Here is a 24,906-nt window from a genome sequence, read left to right on the forward strand (position 1 = left end):
CAAATCATAAACTAGCACATGTTACTGAGAGAAATATTAGAAGATATTGTTCTAATGAGTGGTCACCAGCCATCCATATTATACAAGAACAGGGCACAATAACTGATGATCTTCCAAAGACACCAACAGCTCTACCTTTAAAATGGTTAACAGACAAGCCTGTATGGGTCCAGCAATGGCCTTTAACAACAGAGAAACTCCAGGCTTTAGAAGAGCTGGTAGAAGAACAGTTAAATGCTCAGCATATTGAAGAATCAACCAGCCCTTGGAATTCTCCTGTATTTGTTATTAAAAAGAAATCTGGTAAATGGAGAATGGTAACAGACCTTAGGGCAATTAACAAAGTAATTCAGCCAATGGGTTCTCTACAATCTGGGATGCCTTTGCCTACTCTGTTACCAAAAGGATGGCCTCTCATAGTTATTGATTTAAAAGACTGTTTCTTTTCAATACCCTTACAAGAAAAAGACAGAGAAAGATTTGCTTTTACAGTGCCTACTTATAATAATTCTCAACCAGTTAAAAGATTTCAATGGAGGGTCCTCCCACAGGGAATGTTGAATAGCCCAACTCTGTGCCAATATTTTGTACAACAGCCATTGGAAGTGATACGTAAAAAATTTCCTAAATCTATAATTTATCATTATATGGACGATATTTTACTAGCTGACTCAAATGCAGATACTTTAGAAATAATGTTTGAAGAAGTAAAGAAAATTTTGCCTCGCTGGGGATTACAAATTGCTCCTGAAAAGATACAAAGAGGAGATTCTATTAATTATTTAGGATATAAAATAGAGCTACAAAAAATTAGACCCCAAAAGGTGCAAATTCGGAGAGATAGACTACAGACTCTTAATGATTTTCAAAGATTATTTGGAGATATTTCTCATCTACGAACTATTGTTGGGGTAAAAAATGATGAACTGACTAATTTGTTCAAAACCTTAGAAGGTGACAAGGACTTAAATAGTCCAAGAGAATTATCACCTGAAGCTGAGAAAGAATTAGCATTGGTAGAAAAGAAAGTGCATGAAGGACACGTGAATCGTATTGATCCAAAGCTGGATTGCATTTTGGTTATCTTACCTTCTAGGCGTTCTCCTACTGGAATATTAATGCAGAGGGAAGATATTATATTGGAATGGATATTTTTACCAAATAAACCAAATAAAAAATTAAAAACTTATGTGGAAAAAATCTCTGACTTGATTTACAAAGGAAAAATGAGACTTCGTCAATTAGCAGGCATAGACCCAGCAGAAATTGTCGTACCATTAACTAAGGAGGACATTGAAAAATTATGGACAGAAAGTGAACCTTGGCAAAGAGCTTGCAGTAATTTTTTGGGAGAAATTAACAGCAAATATCCCAAAAGCAATAGAATTGATCTTATAAAGAGAGCTGAATGGATCTTGCCTCGAATTGTACGGCAAAAACCCATATCTGGAGTTCGTACATTTTATACAGATGCCAACAAAGAAGGAAAGGCAGGTTACAAATCAGAAAATTTAAGTAAAGTGGTTCAAAGTCCGTATAATTCAGTGCAAAAATCAGAATTGTATGCTATTCTGTTGGTATTAATGGATTTTTCAGAACCTCTCAACATAGTAACTGACTCTCAGTATGCTGAAAGAGTGGTGTTACATATTGAGACTGCAGAATTTATCCCTGATGCTTCAGAATTAACTTCACTATTTATTCAATTACAAGATACAATCAGGAAAAGGAATCATCCTTTATATATAACTCACATTCGATCCCATACTGGTCTGCCAGGCCCTCTAGCACAAGGCAATGAAGAGATTGATAAATTATTGATAGGAAATGTGCTGGAGGCCTCAGAATTTCATAAAAAACATCACGTTAATAGTAAAGGTTTAAAAAAGGATTTTTCCATAACCTGGCAACAAGCCAAAGAAATAATAAAGAAATGTCCTACTTGTTCCTTCTACAATCAGACGCCATTACCAGCAGGATGTAACCCAAAGGGTACTCAGAGAAATGAAATCTGGCAGATGGACGTGTTTCACTTTGCAGAATTTGGAAAATTGAAATATGTACACCACACTATCGATACTTATTCAGGATTTCAATGGGCAACTGCTTTGAGTTCTGAAAAAGCTGATTCTGTAATCACTCATTTGCTAGAAGTTATGGCCATCATGGGTATACCTGCACAAATCAAAACTGACAATGCTCCATCATATGTCTCTGTTAAAATGAAACAGTTTTTTGCTTATTACAATATAAAGCATATTACAGGCATACCACATAATCCTACAGGTCAAGCAGTTATAGAAAGATCAAACAGAACTCTAAAGGATATGCTAAATAAACAGAAATGGGTAACAAAAACCCCCAGAAATAGACTGCATAATGCTCTTCTAACTTTGAATTTTCTGAATGCCAATGAGAAAGGAACAACAGCTGCAGAGAGACATTGGATAATAGAAAAAACTACAGAATTAAATCAGCCTATATACTTTAAGGATGTGCTGACCTCAGAATGGAAACCAGGGTATGTATTACATTGGGGACGTGGTTTTGCTTTTATTTCTACAGGAGAAGATAAGCTGTGGGTACCATCAAAATTGATAAAGGTTCGATTTGAACAAGAGAGACCTCTTAATTAGAGGAGGTGATAGTTCATCAACCAGCATGAACATCCAATTTAAACTAACTTGTATCAATAACACATGCCTTTTCATTTCATCAGATAATAACTTGTCAAAAGGAAACATCCCCAAAATTAGTCTTGGGGAAAGGTTTTTGTTTTTGTCTTTTAGGAGAATGAAGGTTAAGGAATCTGAAGAACACTGGACAAATGAGACAACTGAAGAAAAGGGACAAATCATCTATCCCAAGAAACAGAGTGAAACGGTGTATGGGTATATATTATCTAAAAAAATTTTATGTCTTCCTAAATGTTTGTTTCTGCTTTTTTCTAAAGATTTAACACTATTGGTCTTCTAACAGTCCCAGTTCAATTAAAATTTAAAGCTGACTTTGGAGTTGGAGAATGGCTCTCTCCTTCTTTAAAATCAAGCATGTTGTTAAAAGGAAAATGCAAACTCCCTGTATCATGCCAGAATAAGAGCCATTTTCTGCTATGGTACAGGACAAAAGCAAAATTAATTAAGGGACTATTCTATTACTAATCTCAACTCTTTGATTCTATTCTGATTCTTTAAACTGTTCTCAAAGTATAAATTTTATATCAAAATTTACAAGATTAATATATATTATATTAATATATATATACATTTTAAACTTTGTTAAGATATGAATGGTCACATAGAGTACTAACTAATTCTAGAAAAAAGGCTAGCTGCATATATATGTTTTTGTGTTCGAGTCTCTTATCAGTTTTCTGCAGGAAATCACGGCCTGGCCTAACATCAACTGAAGTCTCCAGAAAGAAGATGGGGCCCCACAACAACAACAATTCCACGTGGACAATAATAATATTAAGCTGACAAACATCATCCACAGATCAGCTATGAACTACAAGATGCTCAGAGCAATTTTGAGATGACTAGCTGAGATGATTCAGTCTCAAAGACTACTTGAATAAGGACTTGAGATAAACCCTAAACTTTGGCATTATACACAGACTGGATAATGAAGGATATAGTTACCTCTCCTAGAATTTGACAATTAACCTAAAATTTTTCTTTCAGGATAAAGAAAACTTCGCCCATACCCAGCAGGAAGCAATTTTAAGAATACGACGCCCACATTCCCAAAGAGGTGGTGTGGGGCGGGTGGTTTTTTGGTCTTTTTAATGGGTTTTGGGTCTGGGATAATTTTCAGTATTTAGGGGGGTTGGTTACAAGTTATTGTCAAGGGTTAGGAAAAAGGCTAAGCAAAGGAGATTAGATTTAAGGTTCTTGTTTAAAAAAAAAAAAAAAAAAAGAAAGAAAGAAAGAAAGAAAGAAGGAAAAAAAAAAAAAGAAAGAAAAGAGAAAGACAATTACTAGTTTTAAATACTTTACATTGGATTGAATTGTTTTATATTGTACACAAATTTGAAACTGATATTGTTAGAAAATGCTATATGTATATTTCTAATTGTATTTATTCCATCCATTTAACAATGTAATGCAAATTTCTGATCCTTGAATGTTATTATTATCAACTATCAGGATATAAAGAAATGAAAGCTAGTAGTTAGACATTATCATAGAACTTGTAGTCATATTAGATATGTTTTAAAAATTGAGCAGAGATGTTTTAGACAGGTCATCTTCAAACCCTTCAGAGATCTACAGAATATGGCATTTAAAATGTTTTAATAACTTAGAAAATTTTTCTTTTTTGAGACATGTCGGCTCCTGGCAGTACCAATCTACTTTAGAGAAAATATGGGCATTGAAGAAACTGCATATGGAGTCAACTTTCATTCTGGCAAAAGTTAGCCACTGGACAACAAAGTATCCTCGAATCAACAGGACAAAATGGACAGACAGATCACGAAACAAGGGACTACTGATTCTTGCCAAAACAAGTGTGGTTATGGCTTTATCAAAAGGCATCTTCTGAGGCCAGGACAATATGGCCCCATCCCTGAAGTGGCCTTCGCATCCGGAAAAGGTACAGTGCCCTTTTCTTCGAAGGCAGCTTAACAGGCAGAGGGCCGATGGATTCTGTTGTTCAATGGAACAGCAGCTGAAAGCTCATGCCTCTCAAAAGTAGACTGGCATTTAATAGAGGGATGTGGAGAAGAAGGGGATGCTGAGATGAAGCCATATATACACAGCCAAGAAGAATGGACAGCTGAATTAAAAAACTGTCAACAATTTCCAGAATTTAAAATCCTGAATCATGACAGGACACTAGTGGAATTCAGGTGTTTCTGGTACGTGGACTGCTCTCACCCAATGTGAGGTTGAACTGTTGACCTTGTGTACATCCTACTTCACAAATGAGTCTGTCAGATACACTAAGCCTATAGGCTGAAGATGATGCCCCAACACTGCGGAGAAACCTCAGGTGACTGCCCAGGCAGCTGGCTGTTTCTGTCAACTCACAAAATTTTTTTGGAAGTTGCTTGCATGCACTTCCTGTTTTTATTTTTGTTAGCTAATATTATTCCCTTCTTGGGTCTCTGAGGGAGTTGAAGATTAGTTAGTTATGGTTGAAGATTAGTTAGTTATAGTTGAAAATTAATTAGGATAGAAAGTACATTAGATACATCTTGGAATTATCAAAATAGGATAGATAATGGAATTATTTTCTCTGATTCGTCAAATACCTGTTTAGGTATTTATTACTTGTATATATTGTATATAGTTATTGTACTTTTGTATATAGTTTTTCTTTTGTTAGTCATAACCTTTTGCTTTTTTTCTTTTTATTAAAATAGAAAAGGGGAAATGTGGTGGTAATCTAATTGTATTGAAATATTATTTTGATTTGTACTGAAATATTAATTTGATTGTATGTTAATAAATAAAGTTGTCTGGGGGTCAGAGCTATTAGAGCCATAGCAAGAGTGTGGCGGTGGTGGCACACGCCTTTAATCCCATAGATATCTGTGTGTTCAGGGTCAGAGCTATTAGAGCCATAGCAAGAGTGTGGCGGTGGTGGCACACGCCTTTAATCCCATAGATATCTGTGTGTTCAGGGTCAGAGCTATTAGAGCCATAGCAAGAGTGTGGCGGTGGTGGCACACGCCTTTAATCCCATAAGATCTCTGTGTGTTCAGGGATACAGCCAGCATTGGAGACATATGCCTTTAAGACCTAGGGGGCTGTACATTCAGACAGTGACGAGGCAGTCATGTGTTTGGGTTTACAACCAATGAGAAGGCAGAACAACATACTTTAAAAATACGAACCGACAGGAGGTAGGTCTCTTTTTTCGCGAAGCTGGGACAGCAGGAGGAAGGGTGAGATTTTAGCTCTGAGCTCTGACCTCTCGGCTTTCTCTTTTACATTGTTTCTGTGTTTCTTATTTAATAAGACGGTTGGTTACATCTACAAAACCCTGTCTCAAAGGGCGGGGGGAAGGCTGCCAGGTGGGTGGATGGTCCCTGGGGACATGAGCAGAGTCCAGGGCATCAGGAACCAATGAAGGAAAGGTGTGGGAACTAGCCTTTTTCTAGGGAAATGAAGGGCAAGACTTGAAATGGTAAGGTTTCTGATAGAAAAGCTGGTACCAGGGTTTGGCGATAAGGCTTTGTGGCACCATATTTTAAAAGACTGGGCTGACAGAATGGCACAGCTGGTAAAGGTGCTTGTCACCAAGCCTGACAACTCGATTTTGATCCCCAGATCCCACATGGTATGGTGGAAAGAGAACTGACTGCTACAGATTTTCCTCTGATCACCACTGTGTGTGCTGTGGCACACACCCCACACGCACAGATGTACACACACATAGGCACATAACAAAGAGAGAAATAAATGTAACCACGGCCCAGAGACTGGAAAGATGACCCTGTGGTTAAGGGTGCTCACTGCTCTTTGGTTGCCGGAAAACAAGTAGGTGCTTCGATGGCTGCCTTTCAATCCGAATCTGCTATGTGCCAGGTACCGAAGTGGTTCTGAGAAAGCCTCCGGCATGCAGCGCTGCTGCTGCTGCTGCTGCTGCTGCTAGGCCCTGTGAACAGTCTCGGACCCGTGCCCTCTCAGTCAGCAGCCTCACACATGTGCCAGCCTGTCTACAAGAGGAGGAGGCAGAGAGACTCTAGAGGCCAGAGGTAGTGTTAACTACCATAGATGTGCAGCTGGTTCTTAGGGTGCCCAGGTGGGAGACCTCATGAAGGAAATGATTTAGAGTGCTTGGGCATGTTAGGAAGTCCCTTTGCCGAGGTCTAGAGTTGAAATGTGTCATTTTCCTTTGCCAAAGGTCAAACTCCCAGCTGCTCCTCAAACCATTTCTCCTGTGTGTGTGTGTGTGTGGGGGGGGGTGCTGTTGGTAAAAGGACAGAGAGATTAAACTACAGGACAAAGAATTAGAACTCATTAGCAGATGCCACCGTGCGGACACTCAACTTTATTCACTTTATCTATATATTTAACAATTCTAAAGTATTTACTTCTTGCTTTGACAAAAAAAAAAATGAAAAATATAGGAGCATTGACTCCTCTTTAGGAGAAAAGGGTTATATGTACAGCTACGGAGAGTTACGGTTCCTCCTTTACATACAAAGAAAATATTAATAAAAAAGTGCTTCATTGATCAAAAGGGGCTAAGAGCTGCAAGCATTTATTCACACTGTACAACAGACCCAAGAAACCCGTATCATAACCTCTTGGCACCTGTCACTAAACTTCACAATCTTCAATTATGCCAGCCTTCCCCCACCCGCACCTCCAGACCACAGCAAGCATGGAGGAAAACTTGACCCTGTTTCACTAGACGAGGCCTCTGCGTGACTTGCTGCTGGAGGAATGAGCAGTGCTCTGATACCCTGGGCTTCGTCTCAGCCAACAGTGCTAGGGAAGGCTTCTGGGCTTCTTGCACCCACTCGGGAACATGCAGAACCACCTTCCTGAGACACAGAACACCCGTGGCCAGGTAACAGTTTCCAAAGGAGAGGGGCATGGCAACAGGCCAGGCTAGAACTGAGGTGTCCCCCCAATCTCACCCAGCCCTCACACTACAATTGCTCTGTTATCTGTTTGCGGCTTTTAGCAGAGCCAAGCATGGCCCCGGGGGTGGGGAAGGCACAAACATAGATGCCAGCAACTCAAAGCACAACCAACCAGAACTGCTCTCCACCCTTCCCACACCCACCTCCACCACAGATAATTACTGGTTTAAGGCTCTTTTTGGACCACATCAAAGGTCACTGAGGAAAGGTACCTACCCCAAATCTCCTCATGCCATTTTCTAAGAATCCTAAAGTCACCAAGTGACTCTTCACTGGTAGCAAAAGCCAGACACGTGACCACTCAAGACAGCCAGAAGCAGGACAGGGGACTCCTGGGTCCTTCCTTCTGCCCCCAGAAGTAGAGGAAGAGGAGGGCTGATTGTGTGGAGAGCTTTGTAACTGTGGGACTCTGTCCCTCAAGGGGAGATGCATGATTGGTCTGCTTTGGGAATGGGGGACTTGTGGAACCCTGAGTCTGGATTTCCCTGTGTTGGCCGAGGAAGAGATTGTGGGACCAGGCCCCAGAGAGAGCTCACAGGTGCCTAGCTCAGTGCAGGCCTTGACCACATCAGCAGGACACTGCATTCTGGCCAGTCTGCACCTTTAGGTGTTTAGGAAGCCAAAGGAGGCAAAGGGAGCCCTACCCAATCTGGTCAAGTTAAAGATGGAATCAATGTGGGCCAACATGTCAGCCACCCAGCCCTCAGTAACTCAAAAGAAGCACATACCTCTCTTTTCCAAGTGAGGCCTGTGGGGTGCCTCTATGTGTCCTTCCTCCCAATGCCATCCTGTTCTTATCTATGAGGTGGGATGGCCCTGTCTCTCTCAGGAACAGCACTCTCCAGAAAGGTCCTTCCAGCCTCCCCAGCAGCAAAGGGTTACCGGTCAGCTCTGACACAGCTGTGATGTGAGGAATGGTCACTAATGGTAAGCGGACTTCCTGTCTTGCTGTCTCATTCTTCATTCTGGCTCCTTCTACTGGGAAGCACTGAGCCATCCCTCAGCATGCCTGACAGCAAACAGCTCAGCAGTTATAGGGCCTGGCAACCTCTGGGCTTCCATTTAAAAAAAAAAAAGAAGACAACTGGGGACATTTTTCTTTTTAGAAGGCAAAGAGGGATCGTGGAAAGGGAAGGGAAGGGAAGATGAAACAAAAATCAATTTACAATCCAGTGGTACATCCCAATCTCTGTACAGGTTGTTCTATGCCCCCATTCCAAAGTGTATGGGCCTCTCGGACTGCCCCGGCTCTGGATGAGCCTGTTAAAGGAACAGCAGCATGGCCTCTGCCACCTCAGGTCACTGAGCTTCAGTTTGAAGTGGCAGCAATAGGCTTATCCAGTTCAAGGTCAATGCTGGAGCTTGTGGGATGAAGGCTGCTATAGCAAGACTTGCACACTCGACTGGGTTCAAATAGCTGCTGGCTAGGAACTGGAACCTTCTGGTTACAACAACTGGAGCAGAATACGTTCCCACAATTCCTTGAGACAAAAAGAAATAAAACAACATTAGTTTCAGCTGTTAGGTTTCCAACTTCAGAAAGTAGCATTTGATGTGTATAGTCTAAATGTGCAAGAAACATGTTCATTTCTCCGGGCCAGGAAGAAGCTGAGTAGGAAGACAAGTCTACCTAGTGGAGTCATTTTCACTTCAGGCCAAGGATGACATGTGGCTGCCTCACCACTCTGGCACAAGGCTGTCAGATACACAGGAAGATGCTCAGGAGAGCTCTCTGTGGGTAAATGAGCCCAGCACTGAAGCAGCTGCCAGCTCAGTGCCCTTTCTTGACCTGGGGACAAACCCAGTGGCTGCACTGACCTTGGTACTGCCATCTGGGTAGCTTGAGGTCACAGGGAGTCCAATGTCAAAAGGAGTTGGCTTGTGGACCCCTCGAAGAAGAGAAACAACTATGCTGCCCAGCTGGGGATGAAGAACCCTGCCTAATGGCCACTGCCTCATAGACAAGTTGGATGCAGACTCTTGCCAGCAGCATGCAAAGCTAAAAGCCAAAGCAGCACTGGACACATGCTCAGCGTGAAAGGGAGGTGGGAGGACAGGCCACGGAGAAACATATGCATGTATACATCCCTATTAGATAGTGGTCAGTCAGCTATGGTTCACTGCCCTGCCCCATGCATCTCCAGGCTCCCCTCTCCTTTCCACCAAAAGCCCTACTTCTTTGCATCTGTGCAGCATGGGTCTGCACAGCCAGAGGCCCATCGAACACATACAGGAAAGGCAACCAACACAGGATGAGTTCTGCCCACCTTACAATCCTACATTTGCTGAGCCCTAAAGTACAAACCAACACTCATCAGCTCAGCACAGGAAACTCCAAGGTACCTGACACAGCTCTCCAGAGATGACAAGAGGAAGTTAATAGGAAAGCTTCCTCTGCGCTAACTTCTCAGCCACGCTCCTCAGAATGCAGACCACACTGGGTAAGGACCACTCGGGCACAGGAGGAGCGGACACTGATGACCACATGAGACAAAGCAACACTGTAGAAGGGAAGGTGTAACACAGGGCAATAGGACAGGGAGCCAGAACACAAGCCCTTCGTTTCTAGAATGTAGGAAGCACTTTACAACTTTCTAAGAGGCATGAGTCAGCAAGAACTTGTGATTCTGAACACTGGAACAGGAAATCTTCTGAATGCCTGTACTCGTTTGGCATACCTGCTGAAGTTCAGCTTTTTAAAAAGCCCGACATGAATTTGATCAATAAAGCTTTTCTATCTGACTTCCTTTTGGAGACCCTGAAAAACCTAAGTGGAGTCATGCATGCTAATTAATTCTCTGGAAAGATCGTATTTGTTCATTCTGTCTCTATAAAAACAAAACAAGGAAGCGATGCCATTTGACTTGAAAGTTACTGGTACCATCGTGGCATCAAGGAATGACTATGCCCTCTCCCCCACAAAAAAGTCCTGAAACCCACTGGCTTCCCCTGAAAGATCAGCCTTGCAGAAGCACCACTTCTCATCAAGAGTGTACCAGCCCAGTGGCCCGGACAGTCCAGAGGGAGCACAAGGCTGCAGCAGACACACCCCTGGCAGTCTCTATAATCAGCTGCTATGGATCCCCATGCCCACCTGCCTGCCTGTGCTCTCCCTTACAGGCTTCAGCCCAATGAGTGCAGAGAAGGGAATGGCGGCATTAGTGTGGAGAAGTTATTGTGGGTGTGCAGACATCACAGACAAGTTGTTGCAAATGCTCACCACGTTTGATCAACACGGTCAGTGTCCCTGAAAGGAGGGGAAAAAGAGCTCAGAGGAGAAGCCATTTGGTCTAGGGATGCAGGGTGGGGGAGACCCATGGTCTTAAGAGTGTCGTCTGTCTACAAAGATATTTTTTCCATCACTTTCAATCCAGGCTCACTTCTACATGTGGGCCACTGTACGACTATGAAAAACTTCCTATCGGAACACTAAACATCTACTAGACAGTGACCATCCTTGCCAGGGCAAAGGAGCCTCAGTTCCTCACTGCTCAACCTAGGAGAAAGAAGTCAGGAGCAGCAAGGACTGGAGACTGCCCTCAGCTGTGTCTACTACTCCCCAGCCACAGCTGCTCAGCAGCAGCGCAGGGAGCAGGGAGCAGAGAGAAGTAGGAAAGTTAGGCTCCCTGCCCACAGCTAGAAAACGGTTTTTGCTCAAAGTAGCCATGATCAGTTTTATGCTGGAAATAAGAAATGATGATCTATCTGCATGGTAGCTGTTATCTCAACAATCTGAGAAACGAAACAAAGTTATGTCCACACTTCAAAATTTAATAGTGATCACTGAATTGGAACAGAGTTCCCAAATGCAGTCTGGAAGGACCAATTTCAGAGACACAGAAATGTGACCCCAAGGGCAGCTCACAGAGAACACTGCTGGTAAGATCTCCAAGTTCAGACTCCATAGCCCACCCCACCCGAAAAGCCCCCCAGGGGCACCTGCAGTGGTGCTTCCTGCTGGCGAGCCAGAAGGCACTGTCACAGGCATAGCAGTGGGCAGCCAGGTGGTCAGGGAGCCAACGGGTCATCTGCAAAACACATGGGACCAGGTTAGTGACAGGAGGTGGGCCAGTCAGCTCCAGTCGTCAACAGTCACACCAGGGGGAGCAAGAGTCCCAAGGACTACATGGGCTCCAGTGACAGCAGCGCAGCAGGCCTGCTGACAAGAGCAGTTCAAGGAAGGTGTCCACACTGTTGGCCTCCCGAGACGCCATGGCAGCAGTGGCACCTGGGCTGCCATGAGAGCTGGCAGAGGCAATGGAGAGAGGGGGCCAGTTTGCTGAGTGTCCCTGGCTTAGAACTGCTGGATGTGGGTTTTCAGACAGAGATGCAGAGGCTCCAGTCTCCTGGGAGTTTCTTCCTTGGTGAGGGGCACAGGGCAGGGACTGGAGTGGAGAAGAACTGTAGGACACCTGTATGGATGGCACGCAGAGCAGGGGCTGAGCCTGTACCTCAGTGTCCTGTTTATCCACCTGCTCCCAGCTGGCTTCAGAGAAAATCTCTGTGCTGCAGCGAGACAAAGAGTTCTGATCCAGATTGCTTTCCGAGTCGGGGATTGAAGTCTGTTGGCAAACAAACACAGCTGAACAGAATGAACCTGTCTCCTCCCAACGGCAGAAGAGAGCACTGGGGGCTGAGTGCTAAGGTTCCGAATGTGCAGTGACACCAGCCATCCAGACTTGGCCTGACCAGGTGCAGAGAAGGCCGGCCTCAGACGGCTAATGAACTCTGTGGAGTGACACTGAGTGGAAGAAAAGCGGCCTGAGGGTCCAGGAGCGAGTGAAGTGAGCGAGGTGGAGGAGGACCGCCCTGTGTCAGCTGTTCTGGTGGGCCTGCTGATCTAGTCCAGCACTTAATGAACACAGTGACTTGGGTGTGCTCTCCTTTTTCTGAAGGACTCTTGGGGACACTGAGAAACCATTATTAATTAACATGAAGAGAAGCTGAAGTTCCTTTGGCTTTAAGTCAATGGATCTGGGATGACTACTCCAGAAGCTGCCTTACACTTGTGATGTCAGGCCCCATCAAAGAAGAAAGCTCCTCTGGGAACCCAAGAACCTGGGCACCCTCATTTCTAGCCACCAAGCCGCATCAGTGCTAAGCCCTCAACAATGCTTTACAAAAAAACAAAAACAAATCAATCCCTTCTCTCCATTTCTCCTGCCAGCACCTGCCACAGAGTGGGCACAAACACTTGTTCGAGAAGAGCGAAGCTCTCCAAGCTCCCCGAGTCTGGGAGCGCAGGCAGCTTCCTAGTGAGGAAGGCAGGACAAACACTCCACCATAACAGTATTAGCACTGCTCCACAAATGCCACTGTGAACAGGTGTGCAAGCCCTTCTAAAAATACAGTCTTTTTCTTGGATGGTGGAATAAACTGAGACAGAGGCTCACTCTGTAGCCCAGGTTAGCCTGGAACTCACTATGCAGCTCAGGCTGGCTTCAAACCTGTGGAATTGCTCTGCCTCAGCCTCTCAAGTGCTTGATTACAGGTGTGAGCCTCAAAGCCTGGCTGACACAGGACCCCATGTCATGCATCAACTCCCTCCCTGCCTCCTCACTGCCTAGAAGGAATGGAAAGCCAGTACAGCAGAAAAGAGGCAGACTGCTGTCTCCATGGCCAAGGCTAATTCCCAAATAATCTCTCAACATGGCAACTTAAGGCCTTTCTAGTCTTTTCAAAATCTGTTTCAATAACCATGCATTGGGCGCATAGAGCACCTGGCCTGTGTGTTGTCTCTTTGGATAGCTTTAAAGGAATCATGACCTAACTTACCACTTCATCTCCAAAGTCCCCATTGAAGCGCAGGGAGCTGGTCAGGTACTGGCTCTCCAGGCGACTCTTCAGCTCCTGGACTTGTTTCTTCAAGGTCTCCACTTCCTGCTGGTGGCCAGACTCTATCTGACGTAGACGCTGTTGGATTGTGTCTGTGTATACAGGCATGCCATCATCATCCAGGTGGCTGCGGGAAGGCTGGTCAGGGCTGCTGGTAGTGGATGGCCTCCCTGAGTGGTTATTCAGCCACTTGTGGTGCAAGTTCCTTGAGTACAAGTGAGCAGAGCTGCAGATGGTGGCAGATAGCTGGTGGCTCAGGGAGTCCTTATTCCTCCCAGCCTCCCCATTGGCACAGTGCCCATTGGGTGTGGGGTACTTCTGCAGGGTGCCAAACCCTGAAGGCTGTTCTGAAGCCTTGTTTTCAGTCTCTAGGGCACCGTTGCACACAATTCCCTGTCTACATTTGTCTAACGGCAAGGCACAAGGAGCCCGCATCAGGCTGAGGGTGTTGCCAGGGGATGAAGTCCTATATAGCACAGAGTCCCATTGGGGCCTCTCAGCAGACCTGGGCTCTGGAGCCATGGGAAGCATGTCCTTGCCACTGAACCTACCACTGCTTGCCAGGCAAGGTCTGTGATGGAGCTGGGGCCCACTCTCTGACTTTACCTTATCTTCTAGTAACATGTGCATGGAGCTGTTCGTGTGTGATCCTCTTGTCTCAAATGGGACTTGGGAAGGCAGCAGAGAACTAGACTGTGAGGTACCAAGGCCAACTTTTGCATCTACTGGGAGAGCAGGAGCTACATTTTCCCTGTCCTCTGCAATATTCTCTACTTGAGGCTGTTCCACAGGGACCTCCTGGGAGTCCTCTCCCCTGAGGGGAGCCTGGAGTGAACTAGAGAGAACATTGTGCCCATCCTGCTGTTGAGGAATATCCTGTGAGAACAAAGGCAGGCTGGGGTCTAGATGGTTTCTTAGAGTAGCATCATCCAGCTTGGATTCTTGGTAAAGGACATCTGAGCCCTCGGCCACCATCCTGCTCTCCTTTGCTAGGAGTGCCTCCTCTTTGACCTCTGGCACCTCAGGGTGCTCCCTGTGGGCAGGCTCTTCTGCCCCACTCTCCTCTTTGGTGGCCTCTTGCAAAATGTTCTCCATCTGCCCTTCAGCCACACCAGCTGCTACAGAGAGCTCAGCACCCCCGAGCAGCCTGCTGGGCTTCCGCAGGCTGTCCACAGCAGGCGCCTCTTCCCCAGATCCAGCAAAGCTGCTCAGCTCCAGTGAGCGCCCATGCTCCTGCCACTTCTCATTCAGGCTGGGGTCACTGCTGCGCCGGCTGGCCAGCGGCACCATGTTGTCACAGGCTGTGGTCAGATTGTCAAATGATCTAGTCTTGGGTAGCCTAAAAGAAAAGGGTTTGGGGAAAATGAGAATCTTAGAGGGTATTAGGAGCACAGTAGAGGAAAAGAGGTTTTTAATAAGCCACCGTTTCACAACTGGACCATTACAGCAACATCTCTGAAATGAGGCTCCGATTCCTAGAGTGGCGGGGCTCTCCACCAGCACTGCCTGACTGTCAGTCCCTGTAGGGAAAGGGGCTAAAGAAACCCACCCTGACCCTGGAGCCCAGGACCAGGGAAAGAAACACAGACTGGATCTGGGACCCAAGCCAGAGAAAGAAACACTTTATCCCTGAACCCAGAACCAAAGAAACATGCCTTGACTCTGAAACCAGTGCCAAAGAAACACTTGGTCCCTAGAATCAGAGCCAATGAAAAAATATGCCCTGGCCTTAGAATTAGAGCCAAAAAGCTAAGAAAGGCCAGTGAAAGAAACACAGTTTGGCTCTGAAATCAGGGCCACCTCTGTCCCTAACCCAAAAAACTAACCAATCTCTGAGCATAAAAAAACCTAACCAATCCCTGGACAGAAAATCTTCTCCCTGGAGAAACTCCGCCCCTAAGAAATCCTATATAAATCACCCTGCCTGGTCACTTGTGGGCTGTTCTTTCCCACCTGGTAGAGGCAGCCACTCTCCTGGACTCCTCCTCAAATAAATCTCTTTCTCAAAAGAGTCTTGGGTGTGAAGATGTTCATTCACTGGCACAGAGAAGAAGAACCTCACTAAGACATCCCTTAGGGCACCAGCACGGTGGAGCTGAATAGAAGAACCTTGCTGAAACGTGCCATAGGGGACTGACAAGGTGGAGCAGAAAAAGTAACTTTTTCCGGGAGCTGGAGGAGATTGCTACATTTCTGCTGGAGTTTCCGTTTAGCAGAGTGAAGGAAAAGAAACATCATCTCAGGCCAGAGAAGAAGCAGAGCTCTGCTGGGAAGCCCCTTAAGTGGGGGCTGAGCAAAGCTCATCTGCAGTGGCTCCCCTGGAGAGGAGCAGGATTGCTATGTCCTGCGGGGAGACCATCCTCCACTGCACCCAAACTCCTGAATTGCAACACTCACAGTACCCACCTCCAAATAAACTAAAGACATATACTATTTCTTTTTTTCTTTCTTTTGGTTTTTCGAGACAGAGTTTCTCTCTTAACAGTCCTGGCATTCACTCTGTAGACCAGGCTGGCCTTGAACTCAGAGAGCCCCTGACTCTACCTCCCAATGCTGGGATTAAAGAGGTGTACCACCGTGGCCTGGTGCATATTTGGTTTTTTTGTTTTGTTTGTCTTTTCAAGACAGGGTTTCTCTGTGTTGTTTTGGAGCCTGTCCTGGATCTCACTCTGTAGACCAGGCTGGCCTCAAACTCACAATGATCCGCCTGGCTCTGCCTCCCGAGTGCTGGGATTAAAGGAGTGTGCCACTGCCGTCCAGCTGGTAGTATATCTAAAAGTCATTCTTCTACTCCCACCCACCCCCACTCTTTCCTTTTCCTCCTCCCTTTCTTTTGTGGCTTTTGAGACAGGACACATGTGTCCTAGATTGGTCTCACACTCCATGTAGCGTAGGAATGATGCTCAACTGCTCTTCTGCCTCTACCACCGATGTGCTGACAGTACAGAAATGTGCTATCGTGCCAGGTTTATGTAACACTGGGGCTCAGACCCAGGGCTTCATGCAAGTATTCATTACAGCCTTCAACAGGCACTCCTCGTGATGCTCTGTGTCTCTCAGGTAGTGGCAAAGTAGCTTGCTGGTTCTTTGTATTATACATTTTATGTTCATTTATTATCTATCACTCTGATCTTAATAAAGCTAATTCACAAGTGGCAAAAACAAAATTTCTCTCATCTCACATCTGACTTTTAAGCCTCAGAAGGGCGCAGAGAACAGCGGGTAAACAAACCAGAGAGTCACAAAAGACACAATGGATGCGCTCCATCACTGAGAAACTTCCCAGTGCATGCGGTAGAATAATGTGCGCCAAGCCCAACTCGCTTCCAGAAAGAAGGCCTTACTATTTGTCTTAAAAAGCCTGCCAATGGTGGTGCATGCCTTTAATCCCAGCATTCAGGAGGCAGAGGTGGGTGGATCTCTGTGAGTTCAAGACCAGCCTGCTCTACAAAGGAGTTCTAAGACAGCCAGAGCTACACAGAGAAACCCTGTCTCAAAAACTAGAACAAACAAACAAACAAAACAGCAGCAGCTAAACTTCAGCCACATGTGACAGTTCATGCCAGTAAATCACATCACTGCAAGTCTGAGGTCAGCTTGGGAGGCAGGGAAAGGTGAGGGTAGGGAGAGAGAAGGAGGGAAGGAGGGGGAGAGAGAGAGCACCACCATACGTGACTTGAGACTTGTGGCATCTGCCCTAGCTCACCGGCTCAAGGGGGGGTCATCAGGGCTGGTGCCTGGGGCTGGGTATGGTCCACAGCTGTCATCTGTGGGAGCAGATGGAGATGGGCAGGGAAGGTATACTGCACTCCATAGCATCAGATTCCGCACATGGCACACGGGGTATAGTACCTGAGGAGAGAGGAGGACACAGGTTTATGTCTCTTAGAAATGTCTAGAAATAAGGAGCAAGAACAAACACACCCAGGTGGGCCAATCAACACAGCTGGGTCACAGATCAACAAGGAGGTTGTGATAGTAGAGGAAGGTCTCTCTCCCAAGAGGGCAGATACAGAATCATGGGGTCTGTTTGGCAACAGCTTCCACTTAAGAGCCTCTTGTGAGCATGAAAATCTAATGAATCTTTTCAAGTCTGACTTATTAATTATCTCAGATGATCTTTACTGACTTTAATCAGACCGATTTACTGCATAAAAATCATTCCATTAGATGGTGAACGTCTGTTTCCTCAAAGCTCAGCTTCAGCAGATACTGTCAAACCTGTTTTATAGAATCACTTAAATTAATCCTCCCTTATTGCCACTTCCCCAGGAGGCACAGTGAAGGAAGCAGAGAAGCAGCATACATCTTTTAACTGTAATGAGAAGTATACTCATTGTTAACCTGCTTTGATTTCTAAGGGCTTAAAATGCATCTGACAAAGAGAACATTAACACATTTTGGTACACCAACATAAGTGCCTCTTTTCTTTGCTTAGCAGAAGGTATTCTTTTGGAGCAACAAAGTCTTAAAAGGTCTACCAGCTCTCCATGTGAAAAAAAATCACAGACAGAAACATGCCAGCCTCAGAAAGAGCTTTGTGTCAAGACAGAAGCTGCAGTGGGTCCCACTGCCTGGCTCACGGGGGACAGTAACAGGAACCTGGTGGCTGACCCTTCTTAGCCATAAAAGGTATCTGAGAAAGAGCTTAGTGCCTTCCCTCTGCTGAGCTGAAACATGCTAGGAACACAGTGAGCTTTGGTGATGATGCATGTCTAGGGTGGCAAAGTAGAGATGTGCACTACGCCAAATAACCTTGAACCCAGCCAGCTTGGTCATGGGCAGGCCAGAGCATTATCAGGAAACAGGCTTTGCTTAAACAGAATGGTGTAAAATGGAAAAATGGAACCAAGATCTTGAGACATCAGACATGTTTTCACAAAAATAGGCACTACTCACACCAGTTCCCACATGCGACCCCATCCCCAAATCCCTTCTGCTAATCACAGAGATGGACTGAAGGGTACATACGGCTTCTGACTGAGATGAATACAGTAGGTTTTTGAAAGCTTTGTTGCCTGCCCGAAGAAGTGACCACACAGAGCATGTCCGTTCCTGAGTCTGCTTTTCCCCTCTCTCCTTGGCGTTGTTGCACAGGAATGTTCCAAAGAGGCAGGAATAGGTATGCTGTACCAGTTTCACCTGCGCAAGTCCACGAGGCAAAAATCAAACAGTAGGACACATGGTCTCGGGAAGGAGGTCAGCCCAACTGCACAAATCACCATGACATCCCTGAGAACATTTCAGCTCACTCAAGGATACGTGTGTGCGCACGCACGCACGCACACAGGCAGTTACTATATGGCCTGCTCTTCAAAATTGCCAATTGCAGGGCCTGACCCCAACCACCAGCACTTCTACACCAAAGACATTCTAATGCAGGAGGCAGAGTGAAGGACAGGGAACCGGGGGCTGAAACAGGAAGAGTACATCTTCCACCAAACAAGAGGGAGTAGAAAGGATGGTAGACAGCACAGGAGAAGGACTGGAGGGGAGCAGGGCACATTCAGATTCTTTCTATTTCTAACTACTTTTTAGACCACACACTTTAGAAGACAAGTTTAAAACAAACTATGTTTACGGAGGAAAAGCTGGTGCACCGAGATTCACTGAGTGAAAAAGAAAATGCCAGTTAACTGCTATTGCTTTTAAATAAAGCAGTCGCTCCCAATTAAATGTGAAAAATGCATAGTTTTGGGTGAAAATGGCCCACGAACATTTGTATTAACACCCCCCTAAGTGTAGGTGGGTCTCAAAATGTAGAATCATTAAGTCCGAACTCACAAGGAATGCTTCATTGAACTCAAAAGAGCAAGGAAATTGCCTCTGAAGCTGATGAACGCAATCAAGCCACTGCAGAAACACTGGGCAACGCTCGTTCAGGTCGTCTGAGTTCTCCCCATGACCACACCGGTCAGCAAACTTATGGCCAAAATCCAGCCATTCCATCTCCACAAGGACTTGGAAACCCTGCAGTGAGGCACCAAGGAGAGAGATTACTTGTGGAGTACTATCCATCACCTGTGACATCCTGAGCTTCATGTCACCAACAGCAATCTCCTTTAACAGCCTCCTGGTAAGTCCCTCTGGCCCAGGCTCAGAGCCAAAGGCTCCCTCCCTAATGGCACACCCATTTACACAAATGTCTCAACTCACTAACTCCATTCAGTATTCACTTAAAGAACACTGACGAAGCCTCTCATTTACTACATAAATGCTAACTGCCTACCCACATTTCTCTTTTATTATTTTTTGCCTTTGATGTTACATTTACAAAGCCATATTTGTAAAAATCCTTCCCCAGCACCAATTTTTATAGATGTTTGTATTTCATGTCACTTTATGCTTTTGTTCTTCTATCTTTAACCCACAGAGGTTATTTCAGCAGATGTTCTTTCTCCAGAATTCTGTGTGGTCCTGTCTAGACCCACCATCATAAGCATGTGGACATTCTTTTGCAGAAACCCATTTTCCTGAGGTAGACAAATCTTTCTAAGTAGAGAAATTGCAAAGGAAACATTTCTGTCTCCTTGGTACCTTGCAGCTAAACCGTGTTCCACTGAACAAGATGAACTAGCAAGAGACACCTAGCCATACTGCTCTAAGGGGAGGAGGCATGATTACAACAAAACTTTCAGTCCTCACACCGATCATGCAACCCTCCAAACGGTTTCCTCAACCTCTCCTGAAGTCCTCCCTCCCTCCCTCCCTCCGACACACTCACCTCTACTGTTCGGTAGTAAGGGTCCAGCAGGAGCTTAGCCAAGGCCACAATCTGGGGCGTGCGATCCCAGCCGTCTGAGCAGTGCACTAGCACTGGGCGTTGATCGCGGTCCACAGCATGCACTACAAGAAGTGCCGACTTCAAGAGCACAGACAGGTGATGGAGCCATTTTGTACTCTCAAGCGCTGAAAGCCAACTATAAAAAAGGGGAAGATAAGGAAATACTACGTTTATGATTTTATGGTATGGTGTCCAATGCCTATCAAATTAAAAAGCAATTACCCAAGGCCTTTGTTCTCTAATTATAGTGATAAAAAAGTCTATTTATAAAGCAAGCCCAAACGAGAGAGTTAAGCTCCACAATCAAGAGAGGACAACTTTAGAAAAAAGACCGTAATTAACAATGCCACATTGCACCTGGAACTTTTTAAAAAGAATTGATTCTTAATTTTTAACTATGTATATGGGAGGTGGTATGCATGTGAGTGCAGATGCCTGAGGAGAGAGACCAGAAGAGCTGTCATATCCCCTGGAGCTAGAGTTACAATATGGGTGCTAAGAACCAAACTTGGGTCTTCTGCAAGAGCAGTATGTGCTCTTAACCACTGAACCGTATCTCCCGTATCTCCACTTCCCTAGCCACCCCCCCCCCCTTCTTTTCCTGCGATGGTTGGGAATGAAATTCAGGGTCTTTCATTTGTTAGTTAAGTGTTCTACCATTAAGCTACACCCCAATCCTGGTTCTGAGACAGACAGACAGACAGACAGACACACACACACACACACACACACACATTAGCTTGAGACAGGGGTCTTGTTCTACAGCTCAGGCTGATCTGGAACTCAGTTCTCTTAGATGAGCCTCCAAGTGCTGGGCTCCCAGATATATACCACCACACCTAGCTCTCCACAGATAATTTGCCAAAAGGGGGGTGGGGTGGATAGAGTAATGCTAGACAGGTACATACAGTATAAGAAATAGCTCTTATGGACACTTCTGAGACCCCTAAGAGATTTTACAGAAGCTATTTAATGATTATCAACTCTGACCTCACAACAAATAAAGAAATAAAATAAAGTAAATAAAGAAAACACATACATACAAATACATCTAGGATGAGATGTAAGCTGGATGCCACACAAGAATGGTACAAACCTTACCTATCACCCATGTCCGAACACCAACCACTGTTAAGTCTTTACTACTTATTGACTAAAACTAGGTAAGTCCAATGAGATGAACAGTCATGAAAAGTGGTACAATGGCTACATAGTATCACTGAGTTAATTAGATTGAATTCAGAAAGGACCCCCCCCCCCCGCCGCCGCCCTTTAAAAAAATCCTTTAGGGCTTATCAAATAAAAAAGAATTGTCTTTTTGGCATAAGGTTACATATTCCATCACCACCCCCAACTATGTTGACATCTCTTCCTCCATCCCTCATTCCCCCAACACAAGTTCTGATTTTTCCCAAATGTGACCAGATTTGTGACTTAAGGCTACAAGTCTAGCCATTTAAACACTGAGAGAAGGAATAAAAACGGTTCAGGATCTTTGAGACGAGTTTGTCCAGGTAAGGTCTAGATGAAGCCTCTAGCACAAAGCTGGTCTACTAAACCTAAGGAATGAATGGGAATTTTTGTTAAGCTCTTTCCTGCCAGGCCACCCAACAACATAACAGTCTCTAAGTGTTCTTTACAACTCGACTGGCTCAGAGACTGACACTGTCTCCATCATTGCTGTACCCCAAGCTTAGCCCCTAGCATGAGGGAAGAGTCCTTCCAGTTAATGAATTCTAAGTTTGCCATTGGTAAAAAGCAATTTTGAGACTTCCTATCTCAAAATTAAGTGTATCCTAGGTACACTTAAAACACTTTCCTGACAGGTCATTTGTTTATTATCATTTGCCTTAAAATGAATCAAAAGGGACATACAGGCCCGGCGGCTGTGGCCCACAGAGGTAGACAGGCATGGCAGCGGCAACAAGCAGAGGCAGGTAGGCCTGGTGCAGAGGCAGGCAGGCCCAGCAGGAGGCAGCCGAAACACAGTCACAATAAAGACCAGAAACAGAGCTATTACCCTCTAAAGAGCTAGTGAAAACAAACTCTTAATCAAAAGCTTGGAGCAGAGACGCCTCTAACCCCAACACCCGGGGAAGAAGAAGCTATCTCCGTGGAACGGAACCAGAACGATCTGAACACTCTGTCTGAGGCCAACCCAGGGCCCAGCTGCTGATCCTGCGAAACCCAACAACTTGGAGGTGTTGGTGAGACTACCCCGCTCAGCTGAAATCCATCTGGGAGAGGATTCAGATCCCTACAGTTTGAAGTTTGAAGAAACAAGATCAGCTAAGGAGTTGACGAATGAATAAAATGTGACCTAGAAACACAGAAGAAGGCGCTGCCCAGCCACCAAACCAGATCACCAAAATCATAAGTATATACTTCACCGACAAAGATCAGCTGCTCCTGAAGAAACAGCCCAATAGCACCAATTAACCAAGAACTCCTAGTGAACCAAGACTAAAAATTGGAACAAGAGAAGCACTCTAAGACAAAGACACCACCTGCACCAAGCAGAGGAAGAGATGAGTAGACGCCAGTGCAAAAATACAGGCAACAACATAAAGGCCTATATGGCAACATCACAACCTAGTGATTCTACACCTGCAAGACCTGAACATACCGAGACAGAAGAAACAGAAGAAATCAATCCTAAAAATGACTTTAAGAAAATGATAGAGGCCCTTAAAGAAGAAATAAAACATTCCCTTAAAGAGGAAATAAAAACTTCCCTTAAAGAGGAAATGAAAAACTCCATTAAAGAGGAAATAAAAAACTCCCTTAAAGAAATAGAAGAAAAAAGAACAAAAAAAAAATGGGAAGAAATCAAAGAAAGCCAAGAAAAAGCAATTAAACAGAAAAAGAAACATTCCAAGATCTGAAAAATGAATTTGAGACAATAAAGAAAACACATGCTGAGGGAATGCTAGAAATAGAAATCCTGACTAAACGAACAGGAACTACAGAAACAAGCATAACCAACCGATTGCAAGAGATGGAACAGAGAATCTCTGACACTGAAGACACAATAGAGAAAATAGATTCGTCAAAGAAAATAATGAAGACAAAAAAGTCGTAACACAAAACATCCAGGAAATTTGGGATACCATGAAAAGACCAAACCTAAAAATAATAGGGATAGAAGAAAGAGAAGAATACCAACTCAAAGGCACAGAAAATATATTCAACAAAATCATAGAAGAAAACTTTCCTAACCTAAAGAAAGAAATACCTATGAAGATACAAGAAGCTTACAGAACACCGAATAGGCTGGATCCCCTCGCCACATAATAATCAAAACACTAAACACACAGAACAAAGAAAAAATATTAAGAGCCGCAAAGGAAAAAGACCAAGTAACATATAAAGGCAGACCCATCAGAATAACACCAGACTTCTCAATAGAGACTATGAAAGCTAGAAGATCATGGACAAATCTTATGCAGACACTAAGAGACCACGGATGCCAACCCAGACTATTATACCCAGCAAAAGTCTCAATCACCATAGGCGGAGTAAACAAAATATTCCAGGATAAAACAAGATTTAATCAATACCTGTCCACAAACCCAGCCCTACAGAAAGCACTAGAAGGGAAAATCCAACCCAAAGAAGCTGAACACATCCATGAAAAATCAAGCAATAGATAATCCCACACCAGCATACACCAAAGAAGGACAACACAACACAACCACAAAAAATAACAGGAATTAACAATCACTGGTCATTAATATCCATCAATATCAACGGTCTCAACTCACCTATAAAAAGATACAGGCTAACTGAATGGATAAGAAAACAGAACCCGGCCGGGCGGTGGTGGCCCACGCCTTTAATCCCAGCACTCGGGAGGCAGAGCCAGGCGGATCGCTGTGAGTTTGAGGCCAGCCTGGGCTACCAAGTGAGTTCCAGGAAAGGCGCAAAGCTACACAAGAGAAACCCTGTCTCGAAAAAAAAAAAAAAAAAAAAAATAGAAAACAGAACCCATCCATCTGCTGCATACAAGAAACACACCTTAACTTCAAAGACAGACACTGCCTCAGAGTAAAGGGCTGGGAAAAGGCTTTCCAAGCAAATGGACCTAAGAAACAAGCTAGTGTAGCTATCTTAATATCTAAAAAATTAGACTTCAAACTAAAATCAATCAAAAGAGATCAGGATGGACATTACATATTTATCACGGGGGAAAAAACCACCAAGATGAAGTCTCGATTCTAAACATTTATGCTCCAAATACAAGAGCACCCACATTCATAAAAGAAACACTACAAAAGTTTAAAACACACATCAAACCCCACACATTAGTGGTGGGAGATTTTAACACACCACTCTCACCAAAAGACAGATCTACCAGACTGAAACTTAACAAAGAAATAAAGGACCTAACAGATGTTATGACTCAAATGGACTTAATAGATATCTACAGAACATTCCATCCTAACACAAACAGCACCCCATGGAACCTTCTCAAAAATTGGCCACATGCTTGGCCACAAAACAAATCTCAACAGATACAAAAAAAATTGGAATAACCTCCTGTATCTTATCAGACCACCATGCCTTAAAGTTAGATTTCAACAACAACACATGGAAACTGAATAATGCCCACCTGAAACATCAATGGGTCAAGGAAGAAATAAAGAAAGAAATTAAAGATTTCCTAGAATTCAACGAAAATGAA

General features: G+C 44.5%; 1 protein-coding gene across 11 annotated transcripts in view; it reads right to left on the bottom strand.

Moving 5' to 3' along the window:
- Positions 1-6,982: 6,982 nt before the first annotated feature.
- The window catches only part of Mtmr3 (myotubularin related protein 3), a 130,383-nt gene continuing 112,459 nt past the window's right edge, over positions 6,983-24,906 (bottom strand). For 4 of the 11 annotated variants that reach the window (XM_076547045.1, XM_076547037.1, XM_076547038.1 and 1 more), the window contains 9 exons: positions 20,163-20,358; positions 19,223-19,408; positions 18,410-18,580; positions 17,145-17,290; positions 13,379-14,777; positions 12,055-12,165; positions 11,543-11,631; positions 10,824-10,850; positions 6,983-9,084 (listed from right to left, as the gene is read on the bottom strand). In XM_076547045.1, the coding sequence (XP_076403160.1) occupies positions 8,913-9,084; positions 10,824-10,850; positions 11,543-11,631; positions 12,055-12,165; positions 13,379-14,777; positions 17,145-17,290; positions 18,410-18,580; positions 19,223-19,408; positions 20,163-20,358 (2,497 nt within the window). In that variant the 3' untranslated portion in view covers positions 6,983-8,912. Of the gene's footprint in view, positions 9,085-10,697; positions 10,851-11,542; positions 11,632-12,054; positions 12,166-13,378; positions 14,778-17,144; positions 17,291-18,409; positions 18,581-19,222; positions 19,409-20,162; positions 20,359-24,906 lie in introns of all 11 variants that reach the window. The other 7 variants (XM_076547041.1, XM_076547036.1, XM_076547040.1 and 4 more) reach the window with 4 other exon arrangements.

The sequence above is a fragment of the Peromyscus maniculatus genome, chromosome 10 (assembly GCF_049852395.1).
Source record: "Peromyscus maniculatus bairdii isolate BWxNUB_F1_BW_parent chromosome 10, HU_Pman_BW_mat_3.1, whole genome shotgun sequence".
NCBI lineage: Eukaryota > Metazoa > Chordata > Mammalia > Rodentia > Cricetidae > Peromyscus > Peromyscus maniculatus.